Source organism: Triticum aestivum, chromosome 1A (assembly GCF_018294505.1).
Source record: "Triticum aestivum cultivar Chinese Spring chromosome 1A, IWGSC CS RefSeq v2.1, whole genome shotgun sequence".
Classification (NCBI taxonomy): Eukaryota; Viridiplantae; Streptophyta; class Magnoliopsida; order Poales; family Poaceae; genus Triticum; species Triticum aestivum.
In genome coordinates, this window is record NC_057794.1 from 335,170,699 (window position 1) to 335,195,220 (window position 24,522).

General features: G+C 43.8%; 1 protein-coding gene across 2 annotated transcripts; it reads right to left on the minus strand.

Annotated features, from left to right (window-relative positions):
* Positions 1-528: 528 nt before the first annotated feature.
* LOC123049061 (xanthine dehydrogenase) lies at positions 529-14,576 on the minus strand. 2 transcript variants are annotated; one of them, XM_044472060.1, is made up of 14 exons: positions 14,270-14,576; positions 12,179-12,278; positions 11,403-11,511; positions 8,465-9,967; positions 7,347-7,589; positions 6,916-7,230; positions 5,494-5,733; positions 4,883-5,167; positions 4,587-4,808; positions 3,387-3,548; positions 3,123-3,257; positions 1,854-2,090; positions 1,581-1,754; positions 529-974 (listed from the first exon to the last, which is right to left on the minus strand). In XM_044472060.1, the coding sequence occupies exons 1-14, from the start codon at positions 14,409-14,411 to the stop codon at positions 732-734; spliced, it is 4,110 nt and encodes a 1,369-aa protein (XP_044327995.1). In that variant the 5' UTR covers positions 14,412-14,576; the 3' UTR covers positions 529-731. The 2 variants fall into 2 exon arrangements, with proteins under 2 accessions (XP_044327995.1, XP_044328003.1); XM_044472068.1 differs by lacking the exons at positions 11,403-11,511; positions 12,179-12,278; positions 14,270-14,576 and adding an exon at positions 11,329-11,345.
* Positions 14,577-24,522: the final 9,946 nt, after the last annotated feature.

Below are 24,522 nucleotides of genomic sequence, written 5' to 3' on the forward strand. Positions count from 1 at the left end.
GAAGCCTTGATTTATATCCCCCAAAACATAAAACACTCACCCTAAAAAAAATCAAAATGCAAGTACACTTGGATTAATAGTTCCAAAAATAATGTATAGTAGTCGATGCTTAAGCTTTACATAATTCACAAGTAGTCTTTTGTTCTGCAGTAAATCTACCAATATATCACCTTGACCTATCACCATCTGCATTCGGAAGGATGTTAAAAACATATTGGTTACTCCCACAAACAAATTTAAGCGGATCAATTATTGCACTTAAATTTTCCAAACATGAACATGTTTGCACATGGAGCCTATGTTCTCTCTCCTCTTCACCTAGTTCAGAAAGTTCTGAATATCTACAAAATAAAATCATCAGCATACCTTCATACTATGTCAACATGAAAAAACTCTGCAAATCTAATCATATGGCACTTCCACAAATAGACATTCATACAGCGTGTCAATGAAATGAAATGATACGGAGATCATACTCTAGTGGCCTTTTAAATTGTCACTGAAGCCCCCGCAAAAAGAAAATGTCACTAAACTGAAAAAAATCAAACTATTTGTTTTTGCTCGTATTTCAGTACAGGTTATTTGAAATATGTAGTATTCATAATCCTAAATCGGCACTTCATCTGTACTTTTATCTTGAACACATCGAGTCTGTACTGTACAGTATAGTACACCACATAAACAGGTATACACATTTACGTTGTATGTATCGGCTACTCTGGCAGTAACCACTATACGCTAAGCTTGGGACGGTAATACACACTCGCAAATTTCTTCGTAATGGAGTCAACACATGCCATCCTTATTCTTTCAGGCGTTGCCGGGTTGTCGAGGGGGAACCAGTCGAGATGACCCTCCTCCGCCCTAGCTGCCGCGGTCGCGTCTTTTATCGCAAACAAGACAGCGGAAGCGAGGAAGAACGGTGGCTCTCCTACAGCCTTGGATGAGTGTATAGCCCTTGGATTTGGAACACCCTGCAGTGAAGAGAATAACATGCAGGTTAATCAAGAGACACCAGGCAAGTGAATATAAATACATGCCTTCCCGAACAACACAATTCAGGAGCGCCTTATGAGAAGACAGCTAGGAAGTTAAAATGAACTCTGGAATGCCTACGGCCTCTGAAATGGTAGGAAACCCATCCTGTCAGATATCAATTGCCTTTCCTTTTGCTAAAATGCATTAATTCTTTTCAGATCCTAGTTAGTACCATGATTCGATGATGAATTAGTTATGTAGCAGGGTTACATTTAAACACCGAAGGCAACACAAGGCAGAATAGCAACAATTAACTGCTACGGTTAGTATAAGACTGGTTAAACGATGTTTGATTTCATTTTAAAATGATTTTCTCAGTAGTTTCAGCGAGCATTTCTTGCGAGATCTGGTGAGCATGTTACAGTATGTGTATATAACAATGCCAGATATGTTGAACGAACTGATGTTGTAACAGCTGACTTGTACTGTTGCAGTACAAAACAACACTTTTCCGTTGTAATATTTTTGAATCCAACTTCTTCAACCAGATATCCCCCCTACACACCTTTAAGACATAATGCGTTTATATTTTGGGAACTTACCTTCAATAGTGAAACCTTGAAACTGAGAGGTATATCATTTACAGAGGGTATTTTGTAAGAGCCAGGACCACAAGTGAAAAGGTGTCCAGGTCGAATCCACTTGTGGTTGTCATCCCCCCATTTTAGCTCTTCCATGGCAGCCCAACCCAAACCTTGGATGAAAGCTCCTTCAATCTGAAATAATGTATCGAAGCTGAAGAACAATACCAAAAAAAGGGGGGGAGAGGATATCACTGCTCCAGAATCCTAATCCATCATATCCTGTAAACATACCTGACCAATATCAATTGCTGGATTAATCGAATAGCCGAGATCCATGACAATATCAGCTGTCCTTGTGTGGAAATCCCCAGTTAGGGTGTCAATCTCAACTTCTGCAAATGCGGCTCCATAGGTGAAATAATTAAATGGACTCCCCTTGCCAGCAATCCAGTCAAACCCGATATCAGGGGTGATATAAAACCCATGAGCAGAAAGATCTACCCGTTCCATGTAGCATGCTTGAGCTAACTGAAAAACAGAAGATAAAAGGCCATACCAAAATTAATTGGACTGCTAATTTTTTACAGTTATAATACAATATTTTTGAATACTATCCATAAACATACACCTAGGTTATGTGTGAATAGCAGGAAGCATCACAAAGCCAGCTGCATCAATCAATCTAGAAGAATACTCACATGCTCACAGCTGGCGACAGAGGCACCAAAAAGCTATGGGGATCATCTTGGCTCAAGCTACAACCCAGATGAGCTTGAACATGGACTCAAAAATGTGAATCTACAAAGTTTGAATAGCCTGACAGGGTTTGCTTAGATGTATATCCCTAATTTTGACAACTTGTCAAGTTCAGCTTAATCTTTATCAAACGATTTATATTTCATATAAGTGAACATTATTCTTTCGATGGCACACTCACTTTTGTCGATTTTTTATCAAACACAATCTCAAAGGGGGGGAGCTAGATTCTCGACTCATTGTCAGCCCTAGTTGTGAGCTGTCAAATGTCAGTACAGAGCATCATCAGAGATGGGAACCTACAAACCTACCCACGGATGGCCACTGTCGATGCGTGCAAGCCAGGACCAGCAAATGCGAAGAGCAGTGTTCAGCAGATGTATATCATGGATCTTTTTCATAGTTGATGGTACAGACGTTACAAACTATTTTACGTGCTTATACTCCATTACACTGACCCCCGATGGTTTTACTAGTCCAAAGATTGGTACATTACCTGTAGTCCTGTACTAGTTACCCAGTTGTTGGTCCCAAGTCCCAACACTAGGCCTATACACCGGCAGTATCATTAGAGATAATGCATTGTACAAATGGAAAGAGCCATGACCGAAGGATTGCTACGATAGCATAACCAGGTAGTAAGCATTACAAGGTGTCAACATAGCATAATGACAGTATTGATCATATTTAGTTGTCTCAGAAATAAAATAATGAATTCATACAGTTCACCAAGATTCTTCAAGCAAGAATCAATAATGTTGCCCAACTACTCAAAGACACAGAATAGGATATTGGTAGAATTACCTCAGCGAAGGACTTATGATTCCCCCTACTAGCAATGGGTTCCATCCGAGCCTTTATTTGCTGACAAGCATCCAAAACTGCAGCACCATACAAATCCGAACTGGCAGAGGCTGCTGTTGGTGAAGCATTTGGAACCTAAACACATGAAATACATGATCATCCCATCGTTGCTAACACAAATAGTATAATTAAAAAAAGTGAATATATCTCGTGTAGAGGGAGACTTGTTGGCCCCCCTTACCAGGCATGGGTTCCAAATCTCACCTTATCGGTACTTGTCTCTGAGATAAATACACAGCTTATAGGGATATCTAGTGATGAGGCGGCAACTTGGGCTATCTTTGTGTGTAAACCCTGTCCCATCTCAACCCCGCCATGCGTTACCAGGACAGTACCATCAGTGTAAACTTGCACAAGAGCACCAGCCTGCAATTGTTCATCCATCAAAACTTATGTTATATTCAATTATGATGCAAACAAACATATAATAATGTAACCCATAGCTAAGTTTTTTACTTGTTTAATATTTTTCAGTGGAACATCTATAATTTAAACAAGGATTCAAAATATCATCATGGTACTGGAGTATACACTGGCGAGAAATGGCACAAAATACAGCATATTAATAAAATTTCGTTCCAATTCACAATCCACACCGAGCACAAATGCTTCCCTAGTACCAGAACCAGCAACTACGATGGGCTTGTGACATGGTAGACACTGCTAGCATGTGTTCTGGGGTACATATGAGATGACTACGACACCGCCCGCACCGGGGATGCCCGTTATCCCATTATCTGTTTAGCTATCAGGTGGAGAACCCAACGAGGCTAAAATTCATAACTTCTCCACAATTTTGTTTTAACTTGCTTTATGATATATATAGGTAGAAATAAGTATAGCCGTTCATACAAATGATGCTGATCTGATAGAAAATGAGTTGTAGAAGGATTACACAAATGCAAGGTTAGAACAAAAAATCATACTTTTAAAGTTTAGACACACAGGCACACCAATAGCATGTACATGAGTATGAGCAAATCAGGGAGTGGGGTTGGGAAAGCATTCCCATCCATATCGACAGCAGGAACAAATCATCCCAATGCGCTAGACTCGTTTGCCATCCTCCCCAAACATTCACCACAAAGCAAATAATGTAGTACTACATCGACAGCGGGAACAAATCATCACAATTCGCTAGACTCGTTTGCCATCCCTCCCCAAACATTCACCATAAAGCAAATAATGTAGTACTACATTGACATAAACTCAATAAACATTTAAGCAGAAAAACACGAAAATATGTTCTCAGACCAACTGGAAAAACAGAGCATGTGGACTGTATAGTTTTAACATATGTTGAATAACTAGTAGTCTTATGGAATTCCCAAACATTAAGTAGCCAAAACTGAGACCCCAAAATCAGAGCTTTCTATGTGTAGTCTGTGAGGGGAAGCTATTCACCTGATTCATAAATTTTGCAGTGAAGGATATGCCAAATTTTGTGGGAACCATAGCAATGCCTCGCTTCCTCCAACGATTTTCACTGTTAAAAACATTTACAGCTTTGCGAGCCTCCAAAATATTACAAGATGCCTTCAGTTCATCCCAAACCGAATGCATTGTACAATTCTGGAGCAGCTGGCCATAATAAAGCTCAGTTCCCTCACTTTGGAAATTAAGTTCCTGTAAACAGTATATTAGTTAACCAACAATGGTGTGGCAAGGCTAGCACCATCCACTAAGCTGTGCATGCTTACTTTTATCTCCTCTGGACTCCGCTTGAGTTCTGTAGCCATGTGATGAATCCAATTCTCTGCAATCAACATGCCTTGTGGACCACCAAAACCTCTAAAAGCAGTATTGCTTGGGAAATTTGTAAAGCATACTTTCCCACTGACTCTGATATTTGGTATAGCGTACACATTTTCCGAATGGAAAACAGCACGCTCCAAGACTGCAAGGGACAGATCTAGTGAGTTACCACCGTTGTTGTAAATTTCGAGATCTAAGGCCTGTATCTTCCCGTCATTGGTAAATCCAAGCTGAAAGATCAACCATAGTTAGGTAGAATACAAAAAAGGAAAGTGAAGTTTGGTATTAGTCATATTAGAGCTAAGCATCCACTTGTTATTGTCCCCAATTGACTTCAACATTACATGACAGTGGTCCAGTGTATTTACTGGTTATCACTTAGCATTCAGATTTATCTTTCAAATCTCAAGAAATGATGCATATGGAGATATTGAGTCCTTCAGAACCAATCAACCAAGTTGCTGAGATTATTTGCTATAAACTCAGCAAACTCCAGTCATCAAACTCACAGTATTAACTATCAGACTGAAACGAATGTACTGTTTCAACTCCATACCTTATATTTCCCTAGGAAACTGTGCCTCTGTCCAGTCGTTATCATGTCAACGTCCCTGTCCAAAACAATCTTTACTGGCCTTCTTAGACAATAGGAAGCTACAGATGCCGCGGCAGCAAATATTGCTGATCTAGTTTCTTTTCCACCAAATCCGCCACCAATACGCTTAGTCTTGCAAACAACTTTTGATAGTGGAAGACCAAGAGCATTAGCGACATACTTCTGATGCTTCTGGGGAGCCTTCAGATAAAGAACATTTAGTCAAATAAGAGTACAAGACCAACTACACATGTCATGTTGAACAAAACATGACATAAGACACCAGTGGCAAGAGACAAGTGACTCACAAATAAGGGCAGGAAAGGCAATACTACTAACCTACAAACTATAGCGAAATATACACCATTTAATATGTGTTTAGTATGACATTGTTATGTTAGTGCTCCACATCCATCGTATTAAATAATGTCATACTTGTTTCTTGTATTTATTTGCATGTTCCCCGTGCATCTATGCCACACGCTGCACTGATAATTTTTCTAAACCTAAAGTTTGACAGATAACTAAAAAAAGTTTGTCAGCACCACCTTAACCAGCTCGGCAACTTCCACGTGGCCTGGATGAATGGCGGGTGATGGATTTGGGACCATGTAATAACTAGCAGCAGCATGTTGTGTTCACACTGAAATAACATCAGGCTGAAACCTGCCAAGGTCTGAACCAAGACAGCACTCAACCTTTGGACACACTTCTCTTTGACGAAAGAACGCAGTGATGAACCTTGGGTAGATGTGATGCACATGAGGCTTAATTTATACTCCCTCTGTTCGGTTGTGTTAGGCCGGTAAGCACATCCAGGTAATCCCTGTTTGTAAGGTCATAGTTACGATACTCTCACCCTTCCATGTGGTAAGATTTCATGCCCCCATGGGCTGAAAAATCCAGGCCCAAATCGACTTGAATCCACCGATTTGGCCATCAACAAACCCGAACAGAGGGAGTACTGAAGATTACTGTGATCGAGTCATTAGGTGATTAAGGACTACATAATATACAAATTCTTAGAAGTGAAGGCTACTGCGAAAATGAAAAGCAAAGCCTACTGCGAAAATTGAATGCACCAGATACTGGGCCATAGCCTACAACAAGCAGAAACACTAGTTGCAGTGGATCCCACCACCTCTACCCCTGCCTCTTAACCTGGCATGTTAGAAGAGTAGCAAGTGAGATGTTTTCCCTGCCCCGCATACTGATGTCCAGTAGGGTATTACTTTGCAATATCTCCAGGCAAGAGAAGGTTCATACTCCTTTTATTTCTAGAGTACTTATACATTTGTGAAGAAGCTATAACTCTGGGAGCATGAAACATATTATCAACATGCAATTCACATTGTAAATTCAAAACTAAAGAACAGAGCATACTTGCGTAGATGAGATCATATGAATTTCATTTCCAGAATCAACTGGCCAGACAAAAGTGCATTGAGGTTCCATGTAGAAGTGCTCTTGACCCCCGACTCGAATTTCTCCTTCTATAATTTTATCGCATGTATTGGATGCAAAACATTGTTCAACATCCCCATTTGAAAGGCATCTTGTGGTATTGGGATGAAAGCTACCAGCTTTGACAGCTTCCGATATTGAGAGGATTGCTGGCAGCTCAGAATACTCAATATTTACTTTATTTGCAGCAGCTTTTGCGTTATCATGGGTATCTGCCACAACAATTCCAATAATCTGCCAATGAGAAGAGAAAGGTGTAACTGAAAAATTAACAAAAAAATGCGGGATTCCCCACTTCCCAAGTCATATCAAAACTTGTATGCCTAAAATATCAGATCTAGCAGATATACCTGGCCAACACAAGTAACAACATCAGACGCAAAAACCTCCTCGTCATGGATAATTGGCCCAATATGGTTAGAACCAGGCACATCTTTTGAAAGAAAGAGACCAGCAAACCCAGGGGAACATTTGGCAACTGAATCGTCGATAGACAAAATGCGAGCATGAGCCTTCTTACTCAGCACCAGAGCAGCATGTAAGATATTCGGGGGTGTTGGTGTGTCATCAACATATTCTGCCTCACCAGTGACCTAGCATATTGGATCGAGAGATCAAGCAAGTCAAAAAATAAAGTATAGTTCCCTTTTTGCTGTTTTTTTTCTTTGCTCCATTTGGAGTTTCGTTGTATTTTTGCGACACTTGTAACAAAAAAAGGTGCACATTTGGATGTTTGCTCCAAAAAAATTGTTACAGCATAGGACAAATAATTATCCAGTAGTGGAGGAAGCTACAACAACATAGCACGTTTCTTAGTTCAAGGCTCGTCCGTATTTATTTATTTGTGCCTTTTACAAGAAGGTTGATCCCACGTGAGAGTAAGAGTATGTGTTCACTTATAACTTTTGCAGCTGGTTCTGCATATGAGTAAGTGTGCAAATGTTATTTGTGCCTCTTGCAACAGTGATGGTCCTGCTTGCGAGTATATTGCATTTATTAGTTGTTGACTTTTACAAGATTGTTAGCCTCATGTGTAAGTAAGAATGCAGAGAGGAGTGAACTCACCACCAACTCCAATCTTTATAAGTAGGAAAGGTAAATACTACTGTTAAGCTTCATGCACTAGCCAACGCAACCAAAAGTCCGAACTGATGGAAAGGGCTAGTGCAATCCACATATACTGTAACACCCCCTCTCACGTGTGACGGGGAAAACAAGTCAACACGTGCAACCGGAAGAGAGCGACGGCGTGCGAAACTCACGTATGACTCAAGAGGCCTATACGTGGACACAAAGGGGGGCATCGGCAATTTTTAGATAAATTGCACAAACCAGGACTTGAACTCAAGACCTTAGCTCTGATACCATGTTAAGCTTCATGCACTAGCCAACGCAACCAAAAGTCCGAACTGATGGAAAGGGCTAGTGCAATCCACATATACTGTAACAACTACAAGGTTAATAATACCTGAAGAATAGCTGACATATGAACCATTGGCTGTCCCACAGCAGTTCCTTGCCCCACTGATTCATAACCTTGAGTTCCAATAGAAACAGGTCTAGTGTAAGACTGTATAGCTGACATATTAGCTGCATCCAGCCCAACCTTCCATAACCCTTTATTGTTCATCTCATGCGTAACATAAAGGAAAAATTTGAAAAAGAAACTCAAAGTGAGTGAACTGCGAAATTCAACCATTCCACCTGGTGCATTCTCTGCTAGTGGGATGTCCTCTTTTAATAAATTAAAGGTCTCATCCAGCAATCCATCATCTAACTTCTTTCCAACAAGGAATTTTTCAGTTTTTGCAGCAGTAAGTGGAACCGCAGCTACCCCTCCGTAGACAATAGAGACATCAGATACTATCCAGTTTCCTTCAGCTTCTGTTATATGCATACGCATTCCAGCATTCACCAAAGCAATGTCATCCTCCCTTCTATGTGCCTGTTTAAATTCTTTTACATATTCATATGGTCTTGTCCATGGTAGTATAACAGAGAGCAATATTTCATCAGCCTTTAAATCAACTTTGCGATAGCCAAGAAAGAAATCTTTTGCAGCAGTAGTCCTAACATTATTGTTGACATCAATTATCTGGAAATTTGCACCAGTGGCCATCCAAAGTGGGTTTAGATCTGATATTGGACTAGCAGTACAAATATTACCACCAACAGAAGCAACATTCCTGATTTGTGTTCCTGCAAACCATTTTAACTGCCGTAGTATTGCATAGCAAGACGAAGTTTCATGAGAACCACGCTCCGCAATAACATTTTTGAGGAACTTCTGGAGCTGTGCGAGTCTAACTGCAGAACCAATGTGTAAGCCATGTTCTTCCACTTTGAGGGTATGAAGTTCTGGAACATGGGTAACTGAGATCATGACCTTATATTGAGCATTCTTAAACTTTGTTTCAACTCCCACTTCGGAGTTACCAATGATAAGTTTCGCATCTGGGTAGCAAGATCTCAAATACAGTAGCTGCTCTAATTTAAGAGGTCTATACCATCTGATCCCATTAAACCCATTCAATTTAAGTGGCATAAATTTTCTCAACTGCAGTTCTGGGGGGAAAATGAGCTCCTTCTCGCTGTATGAATTTCCATCGATTTCGTTGTATGAACAAGGTAAGTAGACTTTCACGGAAGACAATGTTGAAGATTCATTAGCATTGACATCTGTCTCATTTCTGCATGAACATGGCTTTCCAGTTGAAGGGCAGATAGCTTGGCCATTAGCGTTTTCTAAAGGTGAAGCTGTGTACAAGGAATCATCCGTTTTCGCAAAGACGCGGAAGGCATCTATTATTGGTCTGTAGCCAGTACAGCGACACAAGTTTCCTGCAAGGCTATCTTCAATCTGCTCTTCGGTAGGAGGATGTTTACTTGATCTCAGCAGTGCATACATGGACATCACGAAACCAGGGGTGCAAAATCCACATTGTGAACCATGTGCCTCGGCTAAACGTTCCTGTAATGGACATACAGCGTCACGAGAAAGGCAAATAGATACAAATGGATGTAGGGAACTGATGAAAGTAATGTTACTCAATATTTCACTTAATTTTTCCCAGCATACAGAAGGCTGTAGAAACCTAACACAGCACGGACATGTGACAGCTTTATAGTTTATACATGACCACATTTTCAATAAATGGATTTCAAGTAATAAACTCTAGACAGTAAACTCGTTTAGTGAGAGGGTAGGTTTTTTGTTAGGGCGTGTACAATGGTGCTATTTTAGCAATGCCACCTAAGATAATTGCTGAGTTGGAGAAGAGAGAAATGAGAAAAAAAGACTTGCCTTCCCTTAGCTAAGAGCATGTCTAGTCCATCCCCCAAAAGCTAAATATGGGGGAAATTTTCTGGTTTGGGGAATTAAGCAGTAGCTAGTCCATCCCCCCAAATCTACAGCTCTAGCCCATTTTTGCTCCAAAGAAGGGCAAGTCTCAGCAAACTGGGGCAGCCCACTCGTCCCTCTCGGCCATTGTACCCATTGTACTGTTATGGATGCAACTTGATTGTATTGAAGGACCACGGGGCATATGTATATTACACAAGACTTGGGGTACAAAGAAAGGAAACATAGTCTAATAGGACTCCTTGACCTAATACTAATACTCCTTAACATGTACAAGATGTCATCTCTTAGTTACACAGGAGTATTTTCTAGTATGAATGTATGAGCCCATAAATTTAGGAGTAACACTAACATACAATCCATTGCATAATATCTTTGTTTGTCTTCTCTAAATGATATGCATGGTAGATAAGGCTGTCTTATCAGTTATCAACGATTGTACATGCCCTTAGTCCACTTGACATCTTTGGAGAGTGGAGAGACTTGACCTGATTGCATAATATGGTGTATTCATATCATAAAAAACATAACCTATCAAAATAGAAATATATATTTTCCTGTACTAAGCGTAGCTAATTCATCATTTGATCTACTCAATATTCCTACCATGCCAAATTGAGCTGCTTTAGTTGTGCTCACCAGGTTCTGCAACTTTTGTTAGTCATATTTTACCTGGATACTAGTCTTACAGTAAATAGTATATCGGTGTGTCAATTATTTTATGACATTGTCGTCCTTGTATCAAGCTAAATGGGTTAATGTCACGTGTCAGAATCACACCTGATGATGTTCCCAAAAACAGAATCAGACCACCACACCTGACCTACTGCAGTATACATGGATAGGTTTTACTGCTATAGAATCTTAACCTTTTTCAGTACGTTTTAATCAACAGAATACAGTATTATCATAAAAGAATTTAAATATTCCATATTCATCATTTCACTAGCCAGCATGGGAAAAAATACTACCTTCTACCTTGGTAGTCAGGATCATATCGGTAACAGATGTAGCTGCCACAAGTCATACAAAAACAGTGCATCACCTGGACTGGGTGCAAACCTCGCTGGCGATCTCCAATTCCCTCTACTGTGATTATGTGCATTCCTTCCAAAGAATAAAGTGGAGCCAGGCAGGCGTTTATTGCATAATGCCTACATAAAGTAAGTAAATTATGTGGGCCAAAATGGAGCTCAAATTCAAGGAATAGGCAATAGCCACTAATATACAGGATTTACATTTGCCACTCAAAAATGGCTCATCAGCAATGCACGCCACTATACCCTTTAAACACCACAGGTTAAGAAATGCATGCAAGCTACAGTATGCAAATGCATGTTGTGTTTCAGCTGGAAGAAAACAGAATGAATAAGGGTGAATGTACTGAAGAATCTATTTCCATTGCTATGTGACCCACAGTTTTTTTAGGATTGTTTGGTTGGCGGATCCAAGTAGAATGGAATGGAATGGTTCCACCTCAGTGTTTTCCACGAAGAATGGAATTATTCCTGATTTTGTTTGATTGGAGGGATGGGATAGAACGGGATGCTTCCATTATGTGTTTGGTTGGAGGGATGGGATGGAATCAATATTTTTTTGAGGATTTTTGTTTTGAGGAATGGGATGGAATAAATATGGTTCAAGGCGCGCCGTGTATAGAAATAGCGAGGTTACCTCTAGCATTTGCAAATTTGCATATGTATAAATTTCAGCAACAGCTCATTTGCATTGTCAGCAACATTTATTCGGTTTTCCAGAAACAGTAACTCAAATTAGATAGAATGAGTATGACATCACTCGTTGAAGAAATATGATTCTCACTGTGATTTCTTTGTAGTTTGATCATAGCATGAGACCATGACAGTGCAGGCACCACAACCGCCTTCACCACATCCAAGCTTTGTTCCTCGAAGACCGATATCTACAATACATGGCTACAGAGAAATTAGGAAGTAGTTTGCAAAGCACCAAGTGTAGATGATGCAAGTACTATGTGTTACATTATATCTTGAAGGCTTGAAGCTGACAAATGCAGCAGTCTATGACCCCAACGGGTGCTCTTGAACTGCTCACAAGAAGGTGATCGCTGACTATGATGATGCTATAGCGTCCATCGAGGCTCAGTTTGCTGCCTACAAGACATGGGCGGAGGAGGATAGTTCTGCCTCCAATATTCTCGGTTTCTAAGCAACGTGGTTGTTCTTTCTTAGGCACAGTTGATGCGGGCACGTGTTCGTGATCACTACGAGCCCCCTCTATGTACCTCGCTGCTATGCGACAGGAGCAGTGATTGAATCAGAGTGATGCAACAGTTGATGACTTCTTATTACCCAGCTGTCCCCGGCGTGACGTCAGATTGACTCTCTTGGACTGGAGGTTGGACAAATCTACCGGTGCTCTGAATGTCAGCACTCTCACTTGGAGCTTCATTGCATCTACAATTTCTTGACACATCTTTGGGCTGAGTTTCAACAGTTTCATGCTCAGCTGCTAGCTCACCACCCTTGTGAGTCTGTTGGAGGCCCTTGAAGCTATTCATATGCATACCAGGCTTTATGGCGTGAGTCTGCTTCTTTATCCTTCAGTTCTGGCTGTCTGGGCTCCACCTCCTGCATCTAGTATGACACCCTCCACTGTCCGTTCACCACCGGGCCTTGGTGGTGGTTCTCTTTAGCGCTAGAAAGTTTGTCTTGTGCAACTTCGTCTTCATCAAGAGAATGGTCACTACTCAAAAGAGTTGGGCCCACGACACTCAATCGAACGCATGGGCGATATCCAGCTTGAGAATGGCACGCGGCTCACCCAGCCAGTGCAGCTATCTTGCCATTTGCTGAACCAACATGAAATTATCATGTATGCAGCGTTTTCGGGTGAAAATGCACTGGTTCTCCTCTACCAAAGCCCCCAGACTAGGCGACAACCTGGTGGCCAACATCTTCGCCACCAACAGGGAGAAGATGTGTATGAGACTGAAGGCGTTGGTAGTCCGTAAGGGCCGAGGTAGCCGATCACTTGGGATGGAGCATTAGCAGGGTCTAGTTCAGTTCATGGAGCCCCCGCCCACAGCGGATGCAGCTTGGGAAAGGCAGCCATAACATCGGCCTTCACAGTCCCCGTGAAACCGTCCGTGCCTGGCGCCTTCCCGCGTAGCAACCGACGCACCAGTCTCACACTTTCTCCTCCGTAAAGGGTTCACCGAGGCTGACCAAGTCGCCTCGGCCATGGCGGCATGGTCAGGGACCACCCAACAATCAACCGTGAGGCTATGGATAACGTTCTTCTGCTTCCTGTAGGAGGCGTGCTGGTGGAAGAAGGCCGTGTTGGTGTCACCCTCCCCTCACTCATCACCGGTTCAGGATTTTGATCAGTTTAACGAGCTCTTTCACATTATATATATTTTGGGAACAATGGCACCCACTCATCTTCTTGGGCTTTTAGTGGCTATGAATCGGTTATGGTAGACTAACTACATCATGTCTGTTTGTCAGTTCAGTTTCATTTCTACATTAGCAGCACACTGCAAAATAAACTATGTTCAGAGAACATTTTGTGTTGATTCCGAGTCCCACTGTACGATTTCTGTATAAGCAGTAACCACCAACGTGCGATTGCATAAACAGAGCAAAAACATTATTTTGAACCATACCCAGCAAGCTTTCAATTTGCTACAGTGACACGCCCCCAAACGACCTCAGGCCACCAATTCTACGATTGCCCAAAAGGGCTTTCGCGCAGCTTTATAGATGAAGCAAAACAATGAAACAGAGTCTGAAAGTACCACGACACATAGCTCCACGAAAAAAGAACCGACAAGTTCAGGCTGGGGGCAGCAGCACAACCGATTCAGGTGCAGGCAGCGCGCCACAGATCCTCACAAACGATACAAGTCAGAGGGCGGGAAGGGGGGGCGACCTCTGAGGTACTGGAGGAGGGTGAGGTGGGCGAGGCCGTCGGGAAGCACGCGGCGGACGCCGTTGACGTAGATGACCGCCTCGTCGGACCAGTCCACCGCCGCGGACGCCCCCTCCTCCGCCGCCTTCGTGAGCGAACCCATGGGCAATCACCGCGGGGCGAAGGCTTTCTGGAAGCGCGCACCGCTCGCGCCGGATGAGAGACGGGGGTGGGGGAGGAAGGATCCCGATTTGGATCAAAGTGTTGTGTGGAAGGTTGTCTGCGGCCGCGGGACTCTGGCAATTGTTTAGAGACGGGTCGAATTGGACTCGTGGAGTGATGCGGCGAGGATGATGCAGCACGTGCGGTAGTAGTGAGCAAGGCGGTAGTTCCACCTGCCGCTGAGTCACGATTCAGTCGACAACGACAAACCGCCAAAACCGACATAAGAGCATCTACAAACGGTTCTCTCAAACCAGTCTCATATAAAACTGGTCTTGTCTGCAACTTCAACACAAAATGACCTCAATCTAAAATTATTTCACGAAATGGGCCTCTTTTGCATTACGACCGGGGCTAGGGCGCAATGCTAGTTTTGTCCATTTTCACTCTCATACGCCTGGTCGCTGCTCAGTCATGATTTTTTGACCCAGATGGGTCCCTCGAATGGCCCTTAAACATCCGGACTGACCGACACTTCCATATTCAGCCTAAATATGGGACGGATATGGGGCGCTCGGACGCGCCCGCCACGTCGGACTGACGGCGTGGCCCCACACGGACTCACCGGGAAACCCGATGGTCCGACGGGCGCCTCGGCCGTTGCTGCGGTGGAAACGCCGTGTGGCACCGCTCCGGCTCGCCGCCCGAGGCAGTAGCCGGCTATTTAAGCCGGCCAATGCCCCGCGACCCTAACCCAACCCCATCCTCCTTTTCGTGCCGCCAGTCCGAGCCCATCTACCTCCTCTCTTTCCCGCTCCGACGCTCTGTCCACGCTTCGGCACTCCGCCATGGTCCGGAGCAAAGATCAACTACCATGCCATGCTGACGTCGAAGTGCTGCTATGAGATCCAACAGCAGATACTCGCCCGGGAAGCCGCGCGCGCCGCCAGGATCGTTGTCGGGTTGCCTCTAGACTCGCCGGAGCCGGAGGAGGAGGAGGAGCCGGGAAGAGGAGAAGGAGCAGCCGAGGGAAGAGGAGGAGGAGGAGTCGGGGGAAGAGGAGGAGGAGGAGGAGGAGGAGCAGCCGAGGGAAGAGGAGGAGGAGGAGGAGATGGCTCTGATGCAGGTGGACGAGGCGAAGGAGCCGGACCAGCAGGTGCCGGCCTTCAACATGGAGCAGGCAGATGCGGAGTTCGCCGTCGCTAGGGTCGCCCAGTCTGATGAGATGGCCGAGCAGCAGGCCATCCTGGAGTCCATTCAGGATGAGGCCTATGTAGAGGCCAACCGGGCGTTCATCCGGCGGCAGCAAGCGGAGACCGACGTGCTCCTCGACGAGCTCGACGTGGAGATAGAGGCGGCGGAAGCCAAAGCGGAGTAGCCGGAGTTGCAGCTGCCGCCCATGCTGCCGGAGCCGGGCACGGAGATCGTCGACATCTCCAACAACGAGTAGCTAGGTGATCGATGTAGTACGTAGGTTGATTTTAGTTTGCATGTCTTTGTATGAATTTGAGAATCTAGTATGAGATGGGCGTATCCACAGGCATTTGAGAAACTGCCATATGTAGTTAGATGCTCTAAAAATGGAGAAATTTGATCTTAACTCATACTTTCTTTTTCACCTTCATAATTTGGCCCTCGACAAATTGACGGGTGGGGCTGGACCACTTGCCCTTGAAACAACCTTAGGGCAAATCATAATTCATCTAAAATCCCTAGAAACGAGGTACTTCTGTCCCTAGCTGCTGGAATACCCATTCAAGGGGGGATGTTTGCTTGTACTTGAAATATCCGGTTCAGGATTATTCCTTTCAAAGATGACTCCCTATCTTCTTAAGTGCTCACAAGTTACGCGTTGCATGTGCGTCATTTGTCGCAACCTGAGTTTTTTAATCATTCATTCAAGCCATTTTTGAATCATGTGTTCAAATATTGAACAATTTTCATCGTTGGATTTATGGCATCGAGATCTTCGAAACTAAATCCTATATTATGGGTAGTGTTTTTCTCTTTTTGGGGGGAAATACAGGTTGTGCTTTCTCGCAAAAGTAAGGTTGTTCTTGTCGCGGAAGCATGAGTTGGGCTTCTCGTTTAAGTAAATATGTGCTTCTCCACGAGAAACACAACTAATTCTTAATAAAAAAGAGAAACACAATTCTCATGGAAGCACATATTTGTTTCTTTAGCAAGTGCAGTTGTCCTTTGAGAAAAAACAAATTTTTTGTATCTCTAGACCTTGGGGAAAATCAGACAAAAAACAAAAAAACAAAAAGACAATTAAAAACCCAAACACATAAAAAAATAAAAAATGTAATTCAAAGGAAGCGATCAGCACACGAAACATGGAGGCGGCGACTGGACGCACCACTTGGCGCGTTCCCTGACAAAAAAAGTGACCCTTACGGGAGCCCCAAGGGATAAGGACAACCCAATGAGCGGCCCAAACAGACGCAAAATGTATCCGCATGTCAGACCTTCCCTGGTCATTGCACCCAAGGGAGCGACCCATTTGGATGAGGATACATATCAATAATTTTTAGCAATCAAAGACACAAGCAAATAGAAGGCACACGGCAACATAGGCACAAATAGTAACATAATTTTTTTGGTATTTAAAAAAATGTAAAAATAAGCAAAGCTAATAAATAAAAGGCAAGAAAGATAAGAACAAGCAAATGATAATTGTGTGCGAAGGCACCTAGTTTCCCCCCCCCCCCCCGGTAACGACACCAGAAATCGTTCTCCTACTTGTGTGGTTGTTGGGTTTCCATGAAGAGAAAGGGTGATATAGTATAGTAGCATATACCACTTCCTTCACTTAAGAATCAACGTTTATCGATCCAGTAGGAGACACCACATGGACAAATGTTAAACAGTACTTGCACACACACAAAATACTTGCACCCCAACAAGGCAAAGAGGGCGTCACTCCCCATGTTCTTGCCCGATTGCAAGGATTAAACCTGGTAGTGATAGATATAATAAATGAAAGTAAAACAAAGCAACGAGCAATTATAGGATTTGTTTTAATATAAATGTGAATGGACCCGGGGGTCACAGCATTCGCTAGAGGCATCTCTCTTGAAGATATCAATGGTGAGTAAACAGTTTACTATTAGGCAATTGATAGAAAAAATGCAATAGTTATACTAATCATCCATGGCATAATTAATACATAAGCATTATGTCCATGAAAAGTAGGTTGTTAAACTTATTGACATCTACTACTATTACTCGACCCCTTGACCGCTATCCAGCATGCTTCGCAAGGTATTAAGTTCATGACAAACAGAGTAATGCTTGAAGCAAGATGACATAATGTAGACAGAATAAGACCATGCAATATGTTCAAACCCCGTCGTTTTACCCTTAGTAGCAACAACACAATCGTTCCTTGCAATTCCTGTTATAGAGTAAGGACACTGCAAGATCGAACCTACTACTATGCACCACTCACTGATGATCTACTCATTAACTTGGCCAAAGAAAACTCATAGATCGAAAGCATACATAGCTATAAAATTACACATAAATAAATCTCAGAGAGGATTCAAATACTTTCAGTGAATAATCTGATTATAAACCCACAATTCATCGGAACCCAACAAATGCACCACACAATATACATCGGATTGATCTCAGATGAGATCGTTGTATTGAAGATCATAAAAAGAGAGAAAGAGTCATCTAGATACTGCTAAGGACCCTAAGGTCTTGTGGGAACTACTCACACATCATTGCGGAGGCAACCAAGTCGATGAAGATAGCCTCCCCAATGGTTCCCCCTATGGTAGAGAACCGAAAAGGGCCTCCAAATGGGATCGCGGAAGACCAGAGGTTTGCAGTGGGCGGAAGAATTGTTTCAGAACTTGGTACCGAGGTTTCTGATTATTGGGGAATTTATAGGACTAGAATTAGGTCAGAGGAGCAGAAAGGGGGGCACAAGGCACCTGGGCGCGCCCTACCCCCCAGGGCGCACCCCCTGCCTTGTGGCTCCGTCTTGCATCGTCTGGTCTCCTCCCGGAGCTTCCAAGGTCCCTTCTGGTCCAGAAAAATTGTCAAAAAGTTTCGCCGTGTTTGGACTTCATTTGGTATGGATTTTCTGGAAAACCAAAAACATGCAGAAAAAGGCATCTGGCATTGGGCATTGAGTTAATGCTGCTTGTAAATTGTGTTGGGATTTCCCCCGAAGTGAAGAGAAGATGCAACACAGTAGAGATAAGTATTTACCTTAGTGAGAACCAAGGTTATTGAACCAATAGGAGAACCAAGCGAGCTCCCCTTAGCAGCATATGCACACACAAAAGCAAATACTTGCACCCAACGCGGGCAAGAGGGTTGTCAATCCCCTTGAACTCATTACTTGCAAGGATCAAATCTTGTATAGGTAGATAGATAAATTGCAAAACAAAATAAAAGTAAATAAATTGCAGCAAAGCATTTTTAGTTTTTATGATATGGTAAAAGTAGACCCGGGGCCATACTTTTCACTAGAACCTTCTCTCTCGAACACATAGCATATAGTGGGTAAACAAATTACTGTTGGGCAATTGATAGAAAAGTGCATAGTTATGACATTATTCATGGTAATTATCGCACGTCAGCAATCCATCAAAGACGGAGTGGAAGAAGAATGGGAAGGTTGTGCCCTCCCGTTGGGTGGACGAGCACGACGCCGGCCAGATCTTTGCTGCCCGATGCTAGTTGTGGGCGCTGACCGTCATCGGGCGCACCTTATCCAAGCCCTCGTCGTTGAGGATGATGGACTTCAGCAATGCGGCCTGGCCCTGGCGCAGCCGCCTTCCCCTTTCCTTTCTTGGGAGCCATGGCGGAAGAAGCAGAGGAAACAGAGGAGCAGTGTGCAGGAAGGCGGAGAGGGAGATGAGAAGCAATGATGCGCCCACGGCCTACGCTGGCAGGCTTTATGACCAAGCCTGCGGTTACCAAGGCATCGTGGGAAGTGGAGGTGTTCCTGTCGTAGAATTGTCACGACAGATGTCCTAGTGTGAGGACTTAGTCGCGAGGCCAACGCATCTATGTGGTAGCTTGAGAGGGGTTGAGCGGAATCGAGAGACGCAACACAAGACAAGGATTTAGACAGCTTCGGGCCCCGGGAAACATCATCCGGTAATAACCCTACATGTTGTTTGTGGCTAGATCTCATTATACTCATGAGAGAGTCGCCGCATAAGCCGGCTCCCCCTTTGTGTCTAGCCCTAGATATTGTTTCTTGTCCCCTGTCCCTCTTTCGGGAGCCCTGCCCCTCCTTATATAAGTTAGAGGGGCGGGTTACATGTGGAGTCCTAGTAGGACTAGGATTAGTCTATCTTCTCTTACAAGTTGATTACAAGTCCGGGTCTTTCTTCCTCGTAAAGGAGATATTCCTCACGCCTTTCCTCTTAAGCCGACCTACCATAACGTAGCTGTCCTTCTGGGCCTTGAGCCTCTTGGGCCCCCGGGTCTTGTCGCTCCTTTGATCCGCTTGCCAGGTCACCCATAAGTCGCCAGGCTCGGGCGGGTCACTTAGTGAGTCATCCAGTCAGGGCGGGTCATTAATGAGTCGCCAAGTTCGGCCGGGTTATACATCTGGCCGGGTCATACCGCGGGTATATCCCCGACATTAGCCCCCAAGTTTAATTTGGATTTATCCATGTTAAACTGATCTGCAACATAAACACAAGAACAAATTGACAGGTTGCACTCCGGGTTAAATATTCTTGTAAGCCGGCACTTGATCATCCTTAAGTCCTTGTCATCTCCTCCTTCTGGAAAATCCGGGTTAATGGACCAACTTTGTAGTCAATTTGCTTGTAGAAGAAATATTGTAAATAAAGCATCCATTTGAGTCGACCTTCAATGCTCTGACTTGACAAAAATATTGGTCTTCAAATATTCAACTTATATTCAGCTGACTTGAGATATAAAACTTGCCGGTTTATGATTACCAAAATTGCCGGGTTATAAATAGATGATGCCGAGTCATAATTGTCGCCGACGCTGGTTTATGATTTTTGCAGACACCGGGTCAATCTGATTTACTCAAACTGAAAATTTGAAGATATTTCTCCCTTATATCCATAATACCTATAGCCCCCAAGGGCCGGTTTAATCAGTATGAATAAGCCGGGACTTATCACCATGGCTTTAAATGAAATCCAGTTGTGTAGCCCCCATGAGTCGGCTATAGTCATAGTAGTGTAGCCGGGTCATCCTAGAATTGTCTTAAGCAAAGAGCAATATGCATTAGCCCCCAAGTGTCGGGTCATTATGTAATAATGAGCAGGGACTTTGTAAATATGATGATGTAAATTTGAGCAGTAACGTGTAGCCCCCAAGGGCTGGCTTAGTAAGATAATACTAAGCTAGGACTTTTCATTGAAAATAATATCATATGATGTAACCCCCATCCTGGGGCTTGAACCCACGTCCACAAGGTTAAGAGCTTTATGCTTTACCAACTGAGCAGTGGATCCTTCAATATATAATGGAATAAGGCTTGTGTATCTTGAATTTTAACAGGAGCAATTGGTAGCCCCCAAGGGCCGGCTCATTACAATGGGATGAGTCAGGTCTTCAATAAGGCCAATAAAAATGACTTTGCATTAGCCCCCAAGTGTCATGGTGCATGCTTGCAGCGACATGAGACTTGCATATTTGATGTAATCTCAACTTGAATAATGTAGCCCCCAAGTGTCGGGTCGTAAGCTTGCAGCGACTCGGGACTATTTCCTCCATTGTAAAATAAATCATGCCCATTGATAAAGATAATAGTTGTGGCGCTAAAGCGACTTTGAAAACCTCAATCATAATACTGGTTATTGATAATCATAATAGAAATCCAGCCATGTTAGCTATTCAAAATTTGAATAATATAATCCGGTATGAAAACCTCAATCATTCAATATCATCATTGAAAATCCATCCATGTTGGCTATTTTAAAGAATTCAAATACCTTATCTGTTGACAAGTAAATCCGGAGTTTAAATACCCGGCGACTCTTGGCCGATGGCGATTCAATACGCCTTCATTGTAAACCGGAATTTTCATGACCCGGCGGCTTATAGCCTTTTGAGAAAAATCCAGAACGGATAATCATTTTGAAGCATCAACTTTGGTAATGAGCTTGAACTTAATCATTTACATGTCATATTTCTGCAAATCCTACAGAGAGTTTAAACAACATATGCCCTGGCGACTTAGCGTCAAAACCAGGGTGGGTCATAATATCTCACATATAACTACTGTGATATTGAATTTGTACTGCCGGCTTACATAACCTGTGCAGTAAGGGTGATAACCCAATCCTTAGAAGCCAATGCTTCCACATAGATGATGATTGTCATAAACTGGCGACTTATAGTCAAAAGTCAAGCCGGGTTAAGCATAAAACACTTATATATATTTGAGATATAATCCCAAAAAGGTCTCAAGTTAAGTAATTGTGGCTGCAATAAACTTTACCAGAGACAGAATAAAACTTTTTGAGGCTTCTGATTCGGATACGATCAGTAAACCGTTCCAAAGGGGTTAAGCTAAGATTCGAATACGGTCATATAGCCCCCAGTGGCTTTGGCGATGCCGATCAAGAGGGTATCGACAGCTATGTTCTCTTTGGTTCGAATACGACCTATGTTTGAACAGGAAGCCCCCAAATGACCTTGAGAGTTGTTTTAACGACGCTGATTCGAATACGATCCACGTCGATTCCCAAAGGGGTTAAGCTATGATTCGGATACGATCAAGAAGCCCCCAAGTAGGTTCGGCAGTTTTGCCAATCAAAAGGGTATCGATAGCTATGTTCTCTTTGGTTCGAATACGACCTATGTTTGAACAGGAAGCCCCCAAGTGACCATATAAATTTTGGCATTGCACCGATCAAGAGGGTATTGATAGCTATGCTCGATGAGCAGGAAGCCCCCAAGTGATCATAATAAGATAAGCCGTAAGGCAGGATATTCAAGTTTGAACCGCGCATCATGGCAGCTAGTTCTTTTGGCAACCTTTAATTTTTCTGAGAACTCGAACTTGCGAGAGATTTAAATCTTTTTGAATCCGGAACTTTAAACCGGATTTAAAAACTTCAAAACTTTGTGAAAGACAAATTTACCTTGAGCCGGATTTTGAACCGGATTTGATAGCTTCAAAGTTTTGTGAGAGAGAGATGTCTCTTGAGCTATATTTTAAACCGGAATCTTCATTTTGAGCCGGAAATTTTTTCTGACGGCCTTTAAATATTCGCCAATAAAGAGTAGCCTCCGGGGCCGGGTTATCTTCCCTTCAATGACCCGGAGTTCTTGAATTCATTGAAACTGGCTAATTTTGCCGAGCCATACCATTGTAGCCCTTGAGTCCCAAGATGACTCGAAGAGTTGGCTTGAGATTCTCCATATTTGACCATAGCAGAAGGTGTATATCATTAGCGTTGATAACGCGATGTGAATCCACAGAAGGTTGAGGTGACTGCGGCGGGTTATAAATGATCCCGTATGAGCCGCGTCAGCAACTCGGCCAATGGTTCCTTCCAACTGGTTGTTTTGAAGCTTAACCAAACTATAGTGGCGACGATTTGTGCGCCTGCTCATTGAGCCATCCAGTGCAGACGGCGGCTGATAATACATGATAATTTACCTCAAATTTGTTGGAAGAAAACCGGCTTCCCAAGCAGTGACTTGCTCATACTCAATAAACAGCTCATGCAGACAGGTGCGGCCCGGTGTGTTGATGTAGACCAGGCCGCGAGAGACGGACGGTAAAGACGACCATAACATCAGAGGCGGCATAGACAGATGAACTGGCCGTGGCGTTCTAAGCCGGTGCAGACGGGCAAGTTGTCCTCCTTGTTGTAAGCCGGCGTGGTCGTGAGAGACGGTCACGACGTTGTAAGCCGGTGCGGGAGTCTGTTGAGTAAGGACGACCACATGTGCCAAAAGATGTTGGCGTGCCTCCATCTCCGCGGTATAATATCACTTTTTGTCATAAATAATTGCCTTGCATAAACAATATTGCAGACCAAGGCAAAGATAAACTTGTTTTTTAACAAAAACAACATGTGCTAATAAAATAAACTTAGATGGATATCATCTATTTTGTTTGGATGATGGATGATCCATTCAACGTGACAGGGGTGGCTCAGGCAGACTAGCGACTCATAGTTCCGACGGCTCAGGTAGACCGGCGACTTAATATAACCCCGGCAGCTCAAAGCGGCAAGGGTGGCTCAACGCGGCTCCGGCGGGTTGATGTAGATTAAGCTACACGGGCGGCGACTTGCGCACACCTGTTCCATCAGTAATCGAGCGTAGACGCCGGTGCGTGATGGTGCTGACGTACACTTCATAGGCACAATATGGCACCACCTTTGCTGCACATAAAAATATACAGACCAAAATAATTGTTCTTTGATGAAAACAATATGTTTTAATAAAATAAACTTGAACGGATAGATATCACCTGATTTATCCGCACAATGGATGATCCAGATGAAGCGCCAGGTAGCTTGATAGGGCGGCTCTTCAGCGGCGATTCTCCGCGAGTCGGCCATGGACGGCGACTTAGGCGGACGTAGGGGCTGTGGCAACCGAGCGAGTGAGGTCGGGCACAACGGCCTTTAGCAGGAGCAAAACTGGCAAGGCGTAGTGCAGCCCGAGGAAGAAACGAGTCAACCCGAAGGCAAACGGTGGCTCAACGCGGGATGGCGGCTCGCAGGAGAAGCAGTCTGCAGCTTGCAGCAAGTCGGGGGTCCATGCTGGCGGTTTAGAGACGGAAACCGGCGGGAGTGGCAACTCGCAGTGAGGCAGCGCTGCAGCCAGGACAACTTAAGGCGGCGGTAGCGAATCAAGGTAGCGCGCGGAGTAAAGTAGAGGCGTGAGCCGGGGCAGCTGCGTGCGGAGTGAAGAAGAGGCGGCAAAGCGCGGCTGAGGCCTCAGCGAGTTGGAGAGGTGCCAGTTCAGCAGGGCCACTTGGACGGGCGGCCGTCAGAGACGCACCCAGCTATAGCGGCTCAGAGATGAAAACGGAAGCCGACCCTAAGTCCGCGGCCTCGTCCAAGCTTGGCGTTGACTTGTCAAATCGATCAGGCGTTGGAATCATGTATGTTTACGTAAGGCAAATCATG

What these genes read in the sequence shown, in the direction of transcription:
- LOC123049061 (XM_044472060.1), bottom strand. Translation starts at nt 14,411, where the DNA reads ATGGGTTCGCTCACGAAGGCGGCGGAGGAGGGGGCGTCCGCGGCGGTG. An exon ending in CCTCCTCCAGTACCTCAGAG is followed by an intron (nt 12,279 to 14,269) that starts GTCGCCCCCCCT and finishes CATGTATTGTAG; the next exon opens with ATATCGGTCTTCGAGGAACA. An exon ending in CAGCAATTGATATTGGTCAG is followed by an intron (nt 1,755 to 1,853) that starts GTATGTTTACAG and finishes ACATTATTTCAG; the next exon opens with ATTGAAGGAGCTTTCATCCA.